Source organism: Hyla sarda, chromosome 1 (genome assembly GCF_029499605.1).
Source record: "Hyla sarda isolate aHylSar1 chromosome 1, aHylSar1.hap1, whole genome shotgun sequence".
In the NCBI taxonomy this organism is placed as follows: Eukaryota; Metazoa; Chordata; class Amphibia; order Anura; family Hylidae; genus Hyla; species Hyla sarda.
In genome coordinates, this window is record NC_079189.1 from 157339388 (window position 1) to 157359520 (window position 20133).

Below are 20133 nucleotides of genomic sequence, written 5' to 3' on the forward strand. Positions count from 1 at the left end.
TTTGTATGGGCCGGACAGAGTCAGTTAGTGACTACAGTCAGCTCATTTCTAAACCGTATCAGTTTTTATTGCCGTTAATAAAACTAATACCTTTTTAAAAATGACCAACCTGAGTCACTATCTGACTGTCTGGCTCATTCAAATGAATGAGATGAGCGGCATACAGCAGCAGCTGGTTTTAAAAGTTCCCCACCATAGTTATAAATGTTGCTGACAGCGGGTGTCAACTTTAGATAGCAGTCGGCACTCACTAAGTATGAAGCAGGTTTAGTTCACAACATTGGCATTAAAGGGGTACTCCGCCCCTAGACATCCAAAGGATAGGGGATAAGATGTCAGATCGCCACGGTCCCGCTGCTGGGGACCCTGGGATCGCGAGTTTGCTCTGTGCGTAATGACGGGCGATACGGGGGACGGAGCAGCGTGATGTCATGGCTCCGCCCCTCGTGACATCACGGCCCGTCCCCTTGTGACATCACGGCCCGTCCCCTTAATGCAAGTCTATGGCAGGGGGCATGACGACCGCCACGCCCCCTCCCATAGACTTGTATTGAAAGGGGCGGGCCGTGATGTCACAAGGGGCGGGACCGTGACGTAACGATGCTCCGGCCCCTGTATTGCCCGTCATTACGTGCAGAGCGAACTCGCTCTGTGCTGTAATGATAGCGCAGTGCCGCAGCGGGGATCCCGGGGCTCCCCAGCAGCGGGACCGCGGCGATCTGACATCTTATTCCCTATCCTTTGGATAGGGGATAAGATGTCTAGGGGCGGAGTACCCCTTTAAGACTTACCTGTACATCAAATGTCTGGAAGGGATTGAAGGAGTTTTCTGGGAATTCACATTGATGTACTATTACTAGATTACTCTGCCAGGGTTTGATTGGTGGAGGTCTAGTGGTGCTACCCAGTTTGTTAAGCAGATCTGTAGGGATCCCATATTTGTTGGCTCTCCACTTTATTCCAAAAAATTCTAATCATCCTCAAAAGCATTTCTTGTGCATGGTTCTATTATATTAGAGAGAGGTCTGGCTGTCATTGATTCAGATAAACTTGAGGCATGCTGAATTTATGTATAGCAATTCATACTAGCTGTATCGTTTGAGTAATCAATATCTGCAATGGTTATGATTGGACCAATAGTTATTTGACTTCCATAAATTTCATCCTGTGTGAACCCAATAACAGTGACTAGCAAGACTTTATTTTAATAGGATGAGAACACACAAATATTTTTACCTGTTATGGTCACCTTAAACTTTGTCTGCTCGCTCTCAACCTGAAAATTTTGTGGACATCCATTAAATTTATTTACAACTGTTATGTATTGTGACCTTTGCATTTGCCCGTTGCCTTCATTTTAGATTCTAGACTACTAGCACTAGACTGTTCATAAAGTGTTGCACTGCACTGACTACTGATTTGCAGATGCTCAATAAGACGTCCTTCACTTGTCATTGCTGTAGATATATACAAGAAAATGTGCTTTTCTAGCAGATCACAGGCTCAAATTCTCTTTCTATAAAGCAACTTGCCAATTGGTTTTGGAGGTCATTAAGGTAGCCACTTAATGTTTTTTACAGTGTTTTATTATTATTATTATTATTATTATTATTATATATATTTTTTTTAAGTGTACCTGTTTGATAATATATTTAAGTGCAGCCTGGAGTGCTGAGGGGGGATGTCCAACCAACAGCATATGGCAGTTAAGTGTGAGAGGAGCTATGATTGGATGAGGCTGGGGACACACCCCTCAGCACTCCAGGCTGCACTTCCTGTGTTTGGGCTTCGGTCCTAAGTCTGTGTATAAGATGGGGGAAAATACTTTTTATTTACCATAAGGAGTGCAATAGCAAAACATTTTTTAATGAGAGTTACCCTGTAAACTTACAGGGACAATGATCATCCTACTGAAGGACATTTTACACATTGTGTCAGAGTAGGCAAACTATGTTTTGTAACATACAGATCACAAATGGCGTGAAGTTGTACATTCTTTTGTTAAAGGTTCTGTAGCGTTGTATGACAAGCCTTATGATAAAAATTGTTCCAAAATTCACATTAGTAGCAAAGTGCCATTCAGAACATTTTCTTGCAGACCTTAAAGAAGAAGTATCATGGACCAAGTCACAAATTTTTTTTTCTATCATGTGAAAGTGCATCAGCTCACCATTCTGACAATCTGCTCCTCATGTATCTCACCCTCTCCCTTCTCCTGCAATCCCCTCTGAAAGATCGGTACTTCCTGGTACATGGAGGTCCCTGACTTCCTGTCTCCCATAATGCCTTTCAGTTCATCATAGAAGTAGCCCAGAATATACCAGTGCTTCCTAACCAGGGTGCCTCCAGCTGTTGTGAAACTACAACTCCCAGCATGCCTGGGAGTTTTAGTTTTGCAACAGCTGAAGGCACCCTGGTTGGGCTACACTGACCTAGACACTGATCACTTTCCTAACAGCAGGCTCAGTGTTTCCCTTCCCCCTGCTTCTATTCTTAGGACATGGTTCTTTCAGACTGACCTGCTGTCAGATTGTGATCAGTGCAGGGGAAAGCAGGGATCTCCCCCCCCCCCCCCCCCCCCTCTGCTTCTTCTCGGGACATTGGGCACCCCCCCCCCCCCCCCCCCCCCCCCCTCTGCTTCTTCTCGGGACATTGGGACATCGTTCTTGCTGTTATAAACACTGAGCTGGCTGTCAGATGCTTCCCTGCCGAGGAGATGAAGACAAGTGCTCAGCTCACTGGGGCTTCTATGATTGGCTGAAGCTGCACATGGGAGGTTTCCTTGCCGTGCACAGAGCTGGCTAAGCTGCAGAACTATGGGAAATTGTGACATCACGGCCCCCAGCATAATGCAGCTCAATGGGGGGTCGCAAGTCATCAGAACAGGGAGCTGCTGAACTTCCTCTCTGAACAAAGAAGCTAGAAAAACAGGTTTTATATACAAGATGGGTGAAGTCAGTGATTTACAAAGTGATATAACTTTTGCTTCTGCATTTAAAACACAATACTTTTTCTACATGGGACTTCTCCTTTAATGGTGTGTGGGGCACAAGCCTGGTCATTCTTTACGCCAGTATGTTTTATATTTTTTTTTTTTGTCAGCCAATCTCCCCATCATTTGTCACATTCTTGTCACATTAATCTCCCCATCATTTGTCACATTCTTGTCACATTAATGGAATACAGATGAATACAGATTACCTCTCTAGTTGTCATTCATCGTTCTTTGCACTGACACCACACAGAAAATGATTCTTTTCTGTTATTAGGAAGCACTTTTTTTAATAGTATATGTCTTAATTTGGATTGCTGTCTACCTGATTACTGTCTCTTTATTTATATATTTTTCCCCTGTAGAGTGTACGTAGCCATGTCTATGATTTCCAATGCTGGAGAAGGTCTATATGCTAAAATAAACGTAGGCCCTCGTACTGTGATGTCTTTTTATAATGGTGTGCGGATTACACATCAAGAGGTATGATTTTAGAAACGTCCATTTAGTAGTCATTTTGGTTATCAACTGAGAATCAATCTTTTCCATGTCTACACACACCCTCTACCTTATCTGGTGTCTTAGAATCTGTTCAGGAAGAAGGGCGGGAAAAATAATTTTGTAATAGAGAAAATTTACTAACTTTATTGTGTCAATTTAATGTGGTATTTCTAACATACAGTACTTTTCCTACTCCCGGTATTTAGTGAGCAGGAAGATTAAGAACACCAGGCAGATTTACTATAGAAAATAACTTTTTACTATAAAAAAAAATTGCTATAGAGTTTGGACACAATTCATGGCAAAATACCACAGCACATAGGGTGGAGATTTACCAAAACCTGTGCAGAGGAAAAGTTGCCCACGGCAACCAATCGGATAGCTTATTTCATTTTTAACAAGGTCTCTACAAAATAAAAGAAGCAATCTGATTGGTTGCTATAGGCATCTGGATGGGTTTTGATAAATCTCCCCCCATAGTGTGTTTTAGACACTTTATGACTGCAACAAAGGGCATAGCTTTAGGTAAAAGGGGCATGACTTAACTCCTTAAGGACACAGACCATTTTGGCCTTAAGGACGTGAAATTTTCATTTTTGCGTTTTTCTTTACTTCCTCCTTACCTTTTTAACTCACCTTATAACTCTCTTATTTTTCAATCCAAAGGCCCATGTGAGGGCTTGTGTTTGCATGACCAAGTGTACTTTGTAATGACACCTTTCATTGTACCATAAAATGTATGGGGGAACCAAAAAAAATATTATTTGTGGTGAGAAGTCTGCAACATGTACAACTTTTGGAAGGTTTCATTTTATGCAGTGCAATTCATAGTAAATATGTCATGTTATGTTTATTCTGTGGGTCAATAAGATTAAAGAAGAAATGCGGTGCAAAACTTTTACCTTGTGCATGGGCTGCAAAAACAAAAAAAAAAACTAACTTTAACTCCCCTTCCAACGTTCCCCTGTTGTGCCGATATTGGCATCCCGATCCTCCAGTGATGCTCGGCTCCCTGCTTCTTAGACTCAGAACATCACACTGCAGTCAGTGTATCGCCAGCTGCAGCAATGTCCCACCTCGGCCGGTGATAGGCTGAGGGCACTGCCAAGTAAGGAGCTCAGGCCCCGCCTTCTCCCTGCTGCCCGGGCTCCTTACATGACAGTGCACTCAGCCTATCACCAGCCGAGGCAGGACATTGCTGCGCATCGCTGTGGCCGGCGATACGCTGTCTGTAGTGTGATCTTCCGAGCTCAAGAAGCAGGGAGCCTAGCATCACCGGAGGAACAGGACGCCGATACAGGTGCAAAGGAGGGAACATAGGAAGGTGAGCTAACAGCAGGAGCAGCTGATGGCCTCCTGTCTGCCTAGTACGGCAGCCTGTGAGGTCCAGCCATGAGCTGGATCGCACAGGCTGTATGTCAGTGTAGTACTGTCGGATGTACTGCAGCATAGTATAACCTGTTAAAAGTGTAAAATTAAAAATAAAACTTTTTTTCAATAAATTAATAAAAATTGAAGAAATATAAATAAATGGCCCTTTCCCAATAAAACCCTGTATTATCACCCACCCCCCACAAAAGAAAAAGGCCCAAACCTACACATAACAGGTATTGCCTTGTCTGTAATGACTTGTACAATAAAATAATAATGGTATTTATCCCGCACGGTGAATGCTGGTGGGGAAAAAAAATAAAAAAAATTGTTTCCACATGTGGGGGAAAAAAATCTAATTGTAGCATGAATCACAAAAATGGTACCAATAAAAAGTACAGCTTGTCGCGCACAATGCAGTTGGATGAAAAATAAAAAAGTTATGGCTGTCAGAACATGACAACACAAAAAAGGGTAAAAAAGGATTTTCTTGAGAAAAGTAAAGAGCATAAAAAAGCTACATAAATTGTGTATTGCCATAATTGTACCTACCCACAGAATAAAAATAACATAATTGTTAGAATAATAAATGTTGTTACTATGGAACAGAGGTGCCTTCTAAAACTTTTTTAATATTAGTCCTGTATAAAATCACATCTAGTCAAAACATATAGAAAATATATAGAAAATAACGGCTACTCATGTAGAGCAAGATAAACCATTAATGCCAACTACCCAATGCTGTTATCAGCTGCATATAACTCATTAACTCAGCTTCTATGCGCAAACTAACTAGTTACATTGTCCCTGTCCCAACGTGTTTCCAATGCGAGGAACTAGTTAGTAAAAGTCACCCACACTTCATCAGGGACAAATATAAGGTAGGTGTGCTAAAAAAAATCAGAAATGCCACACCATACTGCACATTAGGTAAATATTCACAAATCAGAAGTGAGCACTAGATTCACAATGGCTGGTAAAAACACAGCTTATTAAAAACAAAAGCCTATATTGGCCTCATAATGTTAGGTTAGTGTGCATATGAATAACACAAAAACGCCTCTCCACAATTGCACCAGGGAAAAAGTTAATCTCCAGCTGTTCCAGGATACTGGTGCTTAAGAAAGGGAGATGGCAATAAAGATCATAGCGAGTGTTCAGAGACACCGGCATGCACACAAGTGTGCGCGCCCGGACACCGGATCGGGACCACTCTGCCACTGCAGATTTGTTATTCTGACACTCGCTAGGATCTTTATTGCCATCTCCCTTTCTTAAGGGGGATTGTTTCAGTATCCTGGAACAGCGGGAGATTAACTTTTTCCCTGGTGCAATTGTGGAGAGGCGTGTTTTACATAAAAATGATCCAAGGTAACTCATTGCACTAGTTTTGCAAAAGTGGGCTTGGTTATGTAAATTTCATGTTTTACATTATTTTCAAAGTGGTGAGAGTCCATTTTACATAAACAATTTCACAGTGATCAAAAAGTTGCATTCAATTATTAATCAATTATTGAAAAATAAATACAGTTATTGGAAAATGTTAATAAAGTGTGTGTGTGTGTATGTATGTGTGTGTGTATATATATATATATATATATATATATATATATATATATATATAATATAATATAATATAATTTTTTTTTTTATATATATATATATATATATATATATATATATATATATTTATATATATATATTTATATATATATATTTATATATATATATATATTTATATATATATATATATATATGATTATAATTTTTTTTTTTTCGTGGTCACTGCACCTGCACCCCTGGACTTGTTTTATTTATACAGTTATCGCTGTATGAGCACTAGTAATCAGGGAATATTATGTGAGATGCATCCTCCAGACTTTTTCATGATTTAAAATTTGGTGCCAAAATCGGCAAAAGAACAAAAGCGGCACAAAATTTGAACTGTCAAATTTTCCTAGCAGCACAAGAGACCTTTGAAAATGTGAGGAGAAAAAAAATAAGTGTGATTAATATCGGTGTAATAGAAATTACAATAGTTTTTAATATCTCCCCCAGTATGTCACAAAATGTAAAAAGCTTGTCAAATTTATTACCTCTTTAACCCCTTAAGGACTCAGCCCATTTTGGCCTTAAGGACTCAGACAATTTAATTTTTACGTTTTCATTTTTTCCTCCTCGCCTTCTAAAAATCATAACTCTTTTATATTTTCATCCACAGACTAGTATGAGGGCTTGTTTTTTGCGCGACCAGTTGTCCTTTGTAATGACATAACTCATTATATCATAAAATGTATGGCGCAACCAAAAAACACTATTTTTGTGGGGAAATTAAAACGAAAAACGCAATTTTGCTAATTTTGGAAGGTTTTGTTTTCACGCCGTACAATTTATGGTAAAAGTGACGTGTGTTCTTTATTCTGAGGGTCAATACGATTAAAATGATACCCATTATTATATACTTTTATATTATTGTTGCGCTTAAAAAAAATCACAAACTTTTTAACCAAATTAGTACGTTTATAATCCCTTTTTATTTTGATGACCTCTAACTTTTTTATTTTTCCGTATAAGTGGCGGTATGGGGGCTCATTTTTTGCGCCATGATCTGTACTTTTTTTTGATACCACATTTGCATATAAAAAACTTTTAATACATTTTTTATAATTTTTTTTTTTAATAAAATGTATTAAAAAAGAAGGAATTTTGGACTTTTTTTATTTTTTTTCGTTCACGCCGTTCACCGTACGGGATCATTAACATTTTATTTTAATAGTTCGGACATTTACGCACGCGGCGATACCAAATATGTCTATAAAAAATGTTTTTTACGCTTTTTGGGGGTAAAATAGGAAAAAACGGACGTTTTACTTTTTTATTGGGGGAGGGGATTTTTCACTTTTTTTTTACTTTTACTTTTAAATTTTTTTACATTTTTTTTTACACTTGAATAGTCCCCATAGGGGACTATTCATAGCAATACCATGATTGCTAATACTGATCTGTTCTATGTATAGGACATAGAACAGATCAGTATTATCGGTCATCTCCTGCTCTGGTCTGCTCGATCACAGACCAGAGCAGGAGACGCCGGGAGCCGGACGGAGGAAGGAGAGGGGACCTCCGTGCGGCGTTATGAATGATCGGATCCCCGCAGCAGCGCTGCGGGCGATCCGATCGTTCATTTAAATCGCGAACCGCCGCAGATGCCGGGATCTGTATTGATCCCGGCACCTGAGGGGTTAATGGCGGTTAGCAACCGGGATCAGCCGCGCATGACACGGGCATCGCTCCAATGCCCGCGGTTATGCTTAGGACGTAAATGTACGTCCTGGTGCGTTAAGTACCACCTCACCAGGACGTACATTTACGTCCTGCGTCCTTAAGGGGTTAAAGGGGTACTCCAGTGGAAAACTTTTTTTTTTTTTTAAATCAGCTGGTGCCAGCAAGTTAAACAGATTTGTAAATTACTTCTATTTAACAATCTTCATCCTTCCACAGGAAGTTCTTTTCTTTCGGAATTTATTTTCTGTTTGACCACAGTGTTCTCTGCTGACACCTCTGTCCATGTAAGGAACTGTCCAGAGTAGGAACAAATCCCCATAGCAAACCTATCCTGCTCTGGACAGTTCTTGACATTGGCAGAGGTGTCAGCAGAGAGCACTGTGGTCAGACTGAAAAGAAATTCAAAAAGAAAAGAACTTCCTGTGGAGCATACAGCAGCTGATAAGTACTGGAAGTTATTAAGATTTTTAAATAGAGGTAATTTAGAAATCTGTTTAACTTGCTGGCACCAGTTGATTTAAAAAAAAATTGCTTTCCACCGTAGTACCGCTTAAAAGAGACATATGTGGGCTTTGGTAATTAAGGTAAAAACAGGCTTTTTCTTCATAGAAATATAAAGATTAGTGAATTCTTTCTGATTTCATTACTAGGTTGACAGTAGAGACTGGTCCTTAAATGGCAACACAATTTCTTTAGATGATGAAACTGTCATTGATGTACCAGATCCTTACAATCTGACTACCAAATATTGTGCATCCTTGGGACATAAGGCCAACCACTCTTTTTCCCCTAATTGTATTTATGACACGTAAGTACAATCCTCTTCTATTGTACTAGAAAATATTGAACTGGCTAAAATCATACCTAAGGAGATATTTACATAGAATTATTTAAAAAAAAATTAGTAGTTCACATAAAAATATGGCTTGTTGCCTGATCAAATATTTGACTTAGCCTGATTTAGTATTATGATCAGAACCACAAATTTCCTGTCTTTGATGTTGTTGTTTTTTTTAAATTTCTGATTTTATATATAGCTTTAAGATGTAACCATACTCATACTATGTGTTCTATCAATATTGTACATTACACCTACAAATAATACCATACACATCCATACTTTTTGATGTGTATGCTATTATGCAAGGTTGTGCACTGATATATATATATATATATATATATATATATATATATATATATATATATATATATACATATATACATACAGTATATGTATGTCTATAATAATGAACACTGAATATTACCCCTAGGGAACACCCACGGGTTTTGTCATTATATCAATCACATGTTACTATCTTGTATGCAATCTACCTTGTGCGTTTTGTACAAATATTTGTCATTCTATGGGGGGGGGGGTTGTTAATTTATGCAGCCAAGCTATACCTGCGCACGAGACCCACTACCTGTATCCTTGACCTAGCCAAGGGACAACTAGGAGATTCCGGTGTAGTCCCAGGTCATAATGACGGGGACCTACAGTTTGCAGGCAGGCACTTCAGACAAGTTCAAGATGGCTGCACTTTAAGTTAAACATTTTGCGCACTGTATATATTTATTACTATGTCTTGAACTATTATGATTAATCTATTTTGACTAATAAATACCTTAGTGGAAATTGTTTTTCTTGATTTTTCTTTGACAGAGGCAGGACATAACACCATGTCTGTAAATGTAAAACTGACAGTAGAAATATGGAGGAAAAAAGGACAGATATGGCGATATCTAAGTATAAACATTGGGGTGGTGCAAGTAGCGATGATGTAGGTGAGGATAATGAACTCACCTATTTGTGTTGCGCATCATGCACAAAAATGTAAATGGCTCTATGGAGCAGTCAATCACTCTCTTATAGATACCCATGGCAGCCAGAGTAATCGGTACCGATCTGTGAAGGCAGTCAATGCAATGGAAAGTTTTCTTGTATGGAAGAGACTGGACGGTCCAACCCAAAAAAATTTGCAAAGCTGTGTGGCGCCTTGGGATGAATGGATATATAAGCTCATGTACAGAGATTTTACTCATGCAAAGGAATGAACAAAAAAATTGGTTTATTTGGATAAAAATGGGGGTGATGCAGACGAAGCATTTTGCAAGGTGAACCCTTGCTTCATCAGACTTGATGAAGCAAGGATTCAGCTTGCGAAACGCGTTGTCTGTATCACCCCCATTTTTATCCAAATCAATCAATCAGCTAATTCCTTTGCATGACTAAAATCTCTGAGCTTACAGCCTTGGCCGTAAATGTTGGCACCTATGAAATTTTTCTAGAATTTTTTTCTAGAATGAAATATTTCTCACAGAAAAGGATTGTAGTAACACATGTTTTGCTATTCACATGTTTATTCCCTTTGTGTGTATTGGAACTAAACCAAAAAAAAGGGAAGGAAAAAAAAGTAAATTGGACAAACTCCTAAAATGGGCTGGACAAAATTATTACCACACTTTCAAAATTGTGGAAAAATAAGATTGTTCCAAGCATGTGATGCTCCTTTAAACTCGCCTGGGGCAAGTGACTGGTGTGGGCAATATAAAAATCACACCTGAAAGCAGATAAAAAGGAGAGAAGTTCTCTTAATCTTTGCATTGTTTGTCTGTGTGTGCCACACTAAGCATGGACAACAGAAAGAGAAGAGAACTGTCTGAGGACTTGAGAACCAACATTGTGGGAAAATATCAACAATCTCAAGGTTACAGGTCCATCTCCAGATATCTAGATTTTCCATGGTGCACAACATTATCAAGAAGTTTGCAACCCATGGCACTGTAGCACATGTCTCCCTGGGTGTGGTCAGAAGAAAAAGATTAATGAAAGGTGTCAACGCAGGATAGTCCAGATGGTGGATAAGCAGCCCCAAACAAGTTCCAAAGATATCCAAGCTGTCTTGCAAGCTCAGGGAGCATCAGTGTGAGCACGAACTATCCATCAACATTTAAATGAAATGAAAAACTATGGCAGGAGACCCAGGAGGACCCCACTGCTGACACAGAGACATAAAAAAGCAAGATTGCATTTTGCCAAAATTAACTTGAGTAAGCCAAAATCCTTCTGGGAAAATGTCTTGTGGACAGATCAGACCAAGATAGAGCTTTTTGGTAAAGCACATCATTCTACTGTTTACCAAAAACGGAATGAGGCCTACAAAGAAAAGAACACAGTACCTACAGTGAAATATGGTGGAGGTTCAATTATGTTTTGGGGTTGTTTTGCTGCCTCTGGCACTGGGTGCCTTAAATGTGTGCAAGGCATCATGAAATCTGAGGATTACCAATGGATTTTGGGTCGCACTGTAAAGCCCAGTGTCAGAAAGCTGGCTTTGCGTCTGAGATCTTGGGTCTTCCAGCAGGACAATGACCCCAAACATAAGTTTTTATGGTCTATGTTCCAATACACACAAATTGAATAAACATGTGTATAGCAAAACGTGTTACTGCAATCCTTTTCTGTGAGAAATACAAAATTTTCTAGAAAAATTTGAGGGGTGCCAACATTTACAGCCATGACTGTGTATATATCTATTCATCCCAAGGCGCTGCACTGCTTTGGACCGTCCAGTCTCTTCCCTACGAGAAAACTTTCCAATGTAAAACTGACAGGCATCACATTATGTACTGCCTCTTCCAGAGAAAAAACATGAACTTTCAGCCGTGTCAAACTTCTGTATGTCGGGAGAGATACCTGTTGGATGAACAAGTAGTGTGTATAAATCTATGTCCACCTTAACTTACAGTGGGAAAAAAAATATTTAGTCCGCCGCCAATTGTGCAAGTTCTCCCACTTAAAAAGATGAGAGAGGCCTGTAATTTTCAACGTAGGTATACCTCAACTATGAAAGACCTAATAAGAAAAAAAAATCCATAAAATCACATTGTCTGATTTTTAAAGAATTTATTTGCAAATTATGATGGAAAATAAGTATTTGGTCAATAACAAGTTCATCTCCATACTTTGTTATATACCCTTTGTTGGCAATGACAGAGGTCAAACGTTTTCTGTAAGTCTTCACACGGTTGATACCACTGCTGCTGGTATTTTGGCCCATTCCTCCATGCAGTTCTCCTCTAGAGCAGTGATGTTTTGGGACTGTTGCTGGGCAACACAGACTTTCAACTTCCTCCAAAGGTTTTCCATGGGGTTGAGATCTGGAGACTGGCTAGGCCACTCCAGGACCTTGAATTGCTTCTTACAAAGCTACTCCTTCGTTGCCCAGGCGGTGTGTTTGGGATCATGGTCATGCCGAAAGACCCAGCCACGTTTGAATCTGTTTCAATGCCCTTGCTGATGGAAGGAGGTTTTCACTCAAAATCTAACGATACATGGCCCCATTCATTCTTTCCTTTACACAAATCAGTCGTCCTGGTTCCTTGGCAGAAAAACTGCCCCAAAGCGTGATGTTTCCATCCCCATGCTTCACAGAAGGTATGGTGTTCTTTGGATGCAACTCATCATTCTTTCTCATCCAAACTCCTCCCAATCCTCTTCTGGATCATCCAAATGCTCCCTAGCAAACTTCAGGGGGGCCCAGACATGTACTGGCATTGCATGATTTGAGTCCCTGACAGCGTAGTGTGTTACTAATAGTAGCCTTTGTTACTTTGGTCCCAGCTCTCTACAGGTCATTCACTAGGTCCCCCCGTGTGGTTCTGGGATTTTTGCTCAGCCTTTTTGTGATCATTTTGACACCACGGGGGGAGATCTTGTGTGGAACCTCAGATCGAGGGAGATTATCAGTGGTCTTGTATGTCTTCCATTTTCTAACAATTGCTCCCACAGTTGATTTATTCACACCAGGCTTCTTGCCTGTTGCAGATTGTCTTCCCAGCCTGGTGCAGGTCTACAATTTATGTTTCTGGTGTCCTTCGACAGCTATTTTGTCTTGGCCATAGTGGAGTTTGGAGTGTGACAGTCTGAGGTTGTGGACAGGTGTGTTTTATACTGATCACAAGTTGAAACAGGTGCCATCTAATACAGGTAACGAGTGGAGGACAGAGGAGACTCTTAAAGAAGTTGTTACAGGTCTATGAGAGCCAGAAATCTTGCTTGTTTGTAGGTGACCAAATACTTATTTTACCGAGGAATTTACCAATTAATTAATTAGAAATCCTACAATGTAATTTCCTGTATCCCCCCCCCCCCCCCCCCCCACATATTCTGTCCCTCATAGTTAAGGTATACCTATGATGAAAATGAAAGGCCTCTCTGATCTTTTAAGTGGGAGAACTTGCACAATTGGTGGCTGACTAAATACTTTTTTCCCCACTGTATAGTATGAGAATAAAAATAAATTTCCAAAATTGGTGGGTCATTTAGAGGATAGGCTTTGTTCACCTCATTGCCATGATACATGACCATGACAACAGTCCAAGACAACAGCAACTTTTCTTCCCATCGTATCAGACAGACCTACCAACAAAGCCTCTGACGGTAGTGAGATTGGAGCCTTAAGCAAACACGAACAGTGCTGTGTAACTGACAGGATGACACCCAGTGATAAGAATGTAAAAAAAATCTGGTGCAACTTGCATGAAAACAGTGTTACTATGACTTTTGCCAAATTTTTTTTATCTGTTTTAAACCTCTCTGCTTAATACAAAGGGGGGGGGGGTGCTTCTGTAAAAGTGAGCAGGGATAAAATGCACCAGATATGCTCCCAAAAAGCCAACTTTATAGAAGAAAGCATAACTAGTCATTTAAAAAATGCACCAGATTTTCAGACAGTCTGACTTGGGTACAGTTATAAATCTGGTACACACTTAGACTCTCTAATAATTACACAGTTTTTATTTAATACATTATTTCACTAGGCTATATCAACAAAAGTTTCAATTAGCATAGGTAAACCTCACTGTGTGTACAGATTTGTCATGTGATACGCCCTCCTATATGATCTATGCATAATGCTTCATTGATTATTATATGCTTTGTGGTCTTAAGGTTTGTTCACCCAAGATTTGGACTTATCAAGTGTATCCGAACCATTACGGCGGTGGAAAAGGATGAGGAACTTACAGTGGCCTATGGCTACGACCACAACTCTGCAGGGAAAAATGGCCCAGAAGCACCAGAATGGTATCAACAACAGCTGAAGGAATTTGAGCTAACTCAGCAGAAGTGAGCAGTCACTCTTTTCTGGGCTTTGGGTTACTGGATCTATGCATTCTGTTTTTACTGAAGATTTCTGGACGTTCAGAAGGCCTCTCAGAATCACAATAGACTAATCTTCATCTTGTGATGTCACTTGTAGTGAAAACACACACAAGCATTGTGACTGTGTCTTACACTTGATAAAGATATTTCATTACTAGGCAAACATTGTGTGGGTAAATATTTTATTTTTCAGTAATAACTTTTATAGGCATCAGAAAGCTGGAGGGAAATAAGGCATATGTGTATATACAACTTTCCATGTATATGCCTTTTTGATGTTTACAAGGTAACTGCATTTTAGTTTTATGCAATACACTATAAAGCTGTAGTGTAAATTTGAGCTCATAGTACATGCAAAATGGAGGAGGGAGAATACGTGTCTTTAAAACAATGTGACACATTTTATATCAACAAAAAAGAGAGAGAAAGTCTTTATAAGATTTATTTATTTATATCTTTGGTGGAATGGTATAAGCAGGTATGGGGGATAAAAGACTAGAGAACTTTTCGTATACTTTTTGTATCAAGTTGTCAAGTGTCGTGTGTTATGCAGACAGTACATGTTTAGCAAAGTAGAAGTATTCATAGTAAAAACATAAAAAAAAATAATGCACTTAAATTCTACTGTGAGCTCCAAAGCTTTTGTGAATGTACTTGGCCACAAATGAAAGAAAAACGTGTAAAATGGTTTCCTTACATCAAGAGATCTAGGCGTGTTTGAATGAATTTGCCTCAAGTTGGGCTGCTACTTGTCCCTGAACTGGCATGTCATACTTTGAGCATATGATCGTAATCATGGGGCCCCATACACCCTTAAAGAGGAACTATGGAAAAAAGTAGAAAACAACTGGTGCCAGAAAGTTAAACAGATATGTAAATTACTTACATTGCTCTCTGCTGACACCCCTGTCCGTGTCAGGAACTGTCCAGATTAGAAGCCTATCCCCATAGAAAACCTATCCTGCTCTGGACAGTTTCTGACACTGACAGAGGTGTCAGCAGAGAGCACTCTGGTCAGGTTGGAAAGAACTTCACAAATTTCTCTGTAGCATATCTATAATATACAGCTGCTAATAAGTACTGGAAGGATAAAGATTTTTTAAGAGAAGTAATTTACAAATCTGTTTAACTTTCTGGCACCAGTTCATTAAAAAAAAAAAAGTTTTCCACCGGAGTACCCCTTTAAGATGCCAAGAGTGTCCTTCTGGCATCAGTCAGGCACATGTATCTCTGTGTGTATTTAGCTCTTCAAATACATTGCAGAAGGAGCTTTGTATGTGGCTTACTTAACATTTTCTTTGTATTGTGAAATAATTGTTACAATAATTCAGTCTGTATGCTATAGTAAGGTTTTGGAAGGATAGACTGACGGTTTGCTATGACAGCATCTACTATTTCTTCTTCTTTAGACAGTTTATGGGCTGACCTATAAGCTTGCTCTTGATAGTACACTGATAAAAGTAGTACTGTAGCCTTTGACTCCCTGTTGACTCTGCCATTGTCTCCTTACTGCGTATAGTCACAATGATCTACTAAAGATGTTTGCATATTTGTTGGTAGATATTTTAGCTTATTTTATTATACATTTATATTATGGCTAGGCTCTCTACGGTTTTTGGTTCTTTTCAAAGTCAATGAATGTGCTGATCCTTACATAATCTCACACTTTATACTGCTGTTACTCTCAAGGTTCACATACTCAGGTCAGCATCAAGCCAATAGTGTTCTTCTGGTCAAAGCCCTTGGTTTATAGGAGAAACTGCAGGTATCCACACCAGGTTACATATGTATAAGCAGTTAAAAATCTGATACAGATTTACTCATATAAATGGGCACTGTCAGATACAAAAACTTTTGCTATGTTGTAAAGCATGCAAAGCCAATAGGTTTTGCAATTGCTCTCATTTAGAACATTTTCTGCATTTCATACTGAAAAAGCCAGTCAAACATCTGCCCCCCCCCCCCCTGCCTGCTTGGACACATACTAATCCTGCTGTGTCCATGTGTCATCACCTATGTCATGGACGCACTTCCTTGATTGACAGCTGGTAGGGTTCATAGCTGTAGGAAAAATCCTCCCATTGTCAGCTTGTGACCCACTGCTGTCAGTGAGGACAAGCCGGGAGTTGTAGTTTTGCTAATGCTAGGGGAGATGTGAGCAGACAGCATACTGAGGGAGGGGGTGGAGACCTGCACAGTGAGGCCACGCCCCCTCCCTTTTCAGAGGAATTCAGACTAGTGAGCTAAATTAAAAATGTAATAAAAAAATAAAATAAAGGTGCTAGACACGTAAAAATTAGATGTACATGGTCAGGATTAGGTACTGAGTGATATATTTAAAAAAAAACTTTTTGTTGGATCTGATGGGTACGCTTTAACAGGTTTTATAATCTGGGGCAGTGCTACATATTAATGTATTGTATGATTGAGATTCTGTTTCATGGTCTGTGTTAAAAATTTGCAAATATAAATGTTTTCATTCTGCTACAGTTTTATTAAGTTCAAGTTGAAGACAAATGTTCCCTTGTTTTAGGAATAAAACAAATGAATGTGTTAAAATATTGAGTGTGTAATTGTTGTAATTCATCAGTCCCGTAACCCAGGATTTACAGGATTTTTTTTTGTTTTAATTTTGATGTAGAAGTATTGTAAATGGAATGTAGGGTAGTGTGTGCCCCATACTTCTTGCTGCTCAAATGTTTTCAACAAGACTATTTCTGTGTATTAGCTGGGTGTCCAACTGCTGGGATCACAAGAAAGAGGGGTCAGGGTCCATTGACCGTGTGGTTTAATTAACGATATACAGTGGTCCCTCAACATACGATGGTAATCTGTTCCAAATGAACCATCGTTTGTTGAATCCATCGTATGTTGAGGGATCCGTGGAATGTAAAGTATAGGACAGTGGACTACAACCTGCGGACCTCCAGATGTTGCAAAACTACAACACCCAGCATGCCCGGACAGCCAATGGCTGTCCGGGCATGCTGGGAGTTGTAGTTTCGCAACATCTGGTGGTCTGCAGGTTGAAGACCACTGGTATTGGAGTTTATACTCGCGTGTCCCCGCCGCTCCGGACTGTCTTGACTGACTTGACTGATCTTGACTGACTTGACTAGGACTGACTAGACTTCAACCCTTGTGTAGCTAACCTTTGACGTTCACCTGTGGGGCACTTGGTGATGGAAGCGTGGTTGTGGGCCTAGGCCTTGGGTCTCCTCAGGACATCAGACACTCTCAGGTCTTGCCTGTTCCTCAGCATGCTCTAAACTGCCACTAACTAGCTCCTCCCAGGGTTTATATAGGGGACACTTTTAAGGAGTCCTCTAGGTAACCCACAAGTCATCTGGTCACTGACACCTTCCCTGGTTACAAGACTTAGCAACAACCTTTAAAGGTATATAACATTATACATACATTGCAATAGATAATACAAGGCACTTGTTAACCATTTATACTACTCAGCTTAAGGGGGGGGGACTCAGGGGACACTGCAATAGAGTCTGCCAGACAGGATAGCAAGGGTACAGGGGGGCAATTCCTGTACTGAGCCGCCACGAACGCCCCTTCTCAACAGCCGTCCTTGGTGCCCAGTCCTGGAGGGTGGATGAATAAAAAGTGACCACTGAGGCCATGAAAAAACAAAATTGTTCCTGGGGCATTGCACCAATGTCCTTTACAGAGCTGACAAACTGGAGAAGAGTCCATGTGACATTTTTTTACAACGTCCATATATGCTCAGTTTTTGAGGGTGTTAACCGGGTTATAACTGCTTGGTGGTATAAAATGAGTTTAGATCGAGGTACCTGAGGCTCTCTACCCTGAGGCATGTGCTAATGATGCCCTTCGGCTTTAGCTACTTCTCCCAATAACATTGGACTAGCAGTTATACATTTTTCTGACAACACATGAGAATGTTATATATATACACAATAGCTCTGTCACTTTACGTGCTACTTACGCCTTTCAGGAGAACTCAATGGCCACACGAGTACCCTGTGCACAGTGGACAGGAAACAATAGACATTAAATTACTATTATGGACTGGATACATTGACTAGTTAACTACAGTTCTGACTAAACATGTGACATTTGACTATGATATACTATGTACATTACTCGCTATCTGTACATGAAATTTTGTTATTCTAGAATGAGGCCGATAACTTTTATTCACATATGTACTTTTACTCTCTATACCTAGCAGGTAATTGGCCTTGTGTGGACCTTTGGGATCTGCACAGCACCACCTCTGGAGAATCAGAAACTGACAGAACTTCTGAATGCTCAGCAGGCTCTTCTTCAGCAAACACGGGAGCTGGAATTTGTTCAGTAGTTGCTGGATTTGGGACCGCTGATACATGAGTTGGAGAGGTTGGAGCTATTGCTGGTACATAAGCTGGAGCCAACAGAGAGAGAACATGAGTTGGCGTGTTGACTAACGTTGGCTGGACCAGCCCCGGTGCTGGAGGCAAATAGATGAATGCTGGCTGACTTGGGGAGAACATAGGGAAATCCATAGATAGATGAATCCCTTCGCCAGGAACATATTCCCTTGCAGGTCTGTCATATGGAGAAGGCGGTGATGGGAGTACTGGTAGATCTTCCTTCAGGCAGATCTTGATACGATTTCGGTGGACGACTTGCGGCTCATACCCAGGCTTCTGAACTTCGTAAACATCCTACTCATGATAGGGTATAGCCGTCCCCGTATAGGGCTCTGTTTCCCAGATGGAATCCAATTTGTCCGTTCTCAGGAATTTTTGTCACCAGACTTTGTCGCCCAACTGGAGCGGTTTGGCCAAAGCGTGGCGCTTGTAGTCGTCTTGTTGCCTTTGTTGGGCCTCGCCCATCTTCTCACAACAATTTGTTTGGCCTCTTGAATCCTCCTTTGATGATCAGAAACCCAATCAACGGATGCTTGAGGAGAATTGTCCGATCTTTAGGCAGTTGCCCGTGTCGTCCCATCATCAAGTAGAAAGGGGTGTATCTGGTGGAACAGTGCACAGTGTTGTTGTAAATCTCCAGCAACTCGGGCAGTAACCGGGGCCACTCTTCTTGTCATGACACACAGGCTGCTCACAGCATATATATGAAGACCTGGTTGATCCGTTCACAGAGCCCATTCCCTTGAGGGTGATGGGCGGTGGTTCTGAGTTTCTTGCAGTCATGGAATTGACAGAGTTCTTGAAATAGTTGGACCTCAAAGGCCGTTCCATGGTCAGTTAAGACAGAATTAGTACATCCAAGGGTTTGCACCCATTTAAAGTAGAACATCTGGGCTGCCGTCTTGGCTGTGAGATCTTTGACGGGAACAACGACAACCCACTTGGAGTAGTGATCCACCATGGTGAGAGCATAGGTATACCCGGACCGGGTAGGAGACAATTTCCCATGGTGTAGTGCAACCAATTGGTTGGGTCTGTCACTCTGGATGGAGTGGAGGGGAGCTCTTGCATCCCTGTGAACATTCTTGGTGACGTTACAGGCAGAACATTCACGGCACCATTTCTCAATGTTGCTCCGCATTCCAATCCAGTAGAATCTTCGCCTGGCAGTGGCTTCAGTCTTGTGGACTCCAAAGTATCCCGACTGATCATGATATGCATGGAGGACCATCCAGAGGCGGCTCTAGACTTTTTTGAGGCCTTAGGCGAAAATAAATTTGAGGCCCATCAAGCACGATAAAAATAAGAAAAAAAATAAGCAGGCGATGTTAAAATTAACAGTATAAATTGCATATTTTAAGGCAAACTTTAATATATATCATAACCTCGCTATTCACAGCTCTTGAAATCTTATTTTTCTAATTAAATTA

General features: G+C 40.3%; 1 protein-coding gene across 3 annotated transcripts in view; it reads left to right on the top strand.

The window, feature by feature from the left end:
- The window catches only part of SETD7 (SET domain containing 7, histone lysine methyltransferase), a 79800-nt gene extending 62926 nt beyond the window's left edge, over positions 1-16874 (top strand). For all 3 annotated transcript variants that reach the window (XM_056563062.1, XM_056563053.1, XM_056563044.1), the window contains exons 6-8: positions 3358-3475; positions 8800-8957; positions 14103-16874. In XM_056563062.1, the coding sequence (XP_056419037.1) occupies positions 3358-3475; positions 8800-8957; positions 14103-14283 (457 nt within the window). In that variant the 3' untranslated portion in view covers positions 14284-16874. The remainder of the gene's footprint in view (positions 1-3357; positions 3476-8799; positions 8958-14102) is intronic.
- The last annotated feature ends 3259 nt before the right edge of the window (positions 16875-20133 follow it).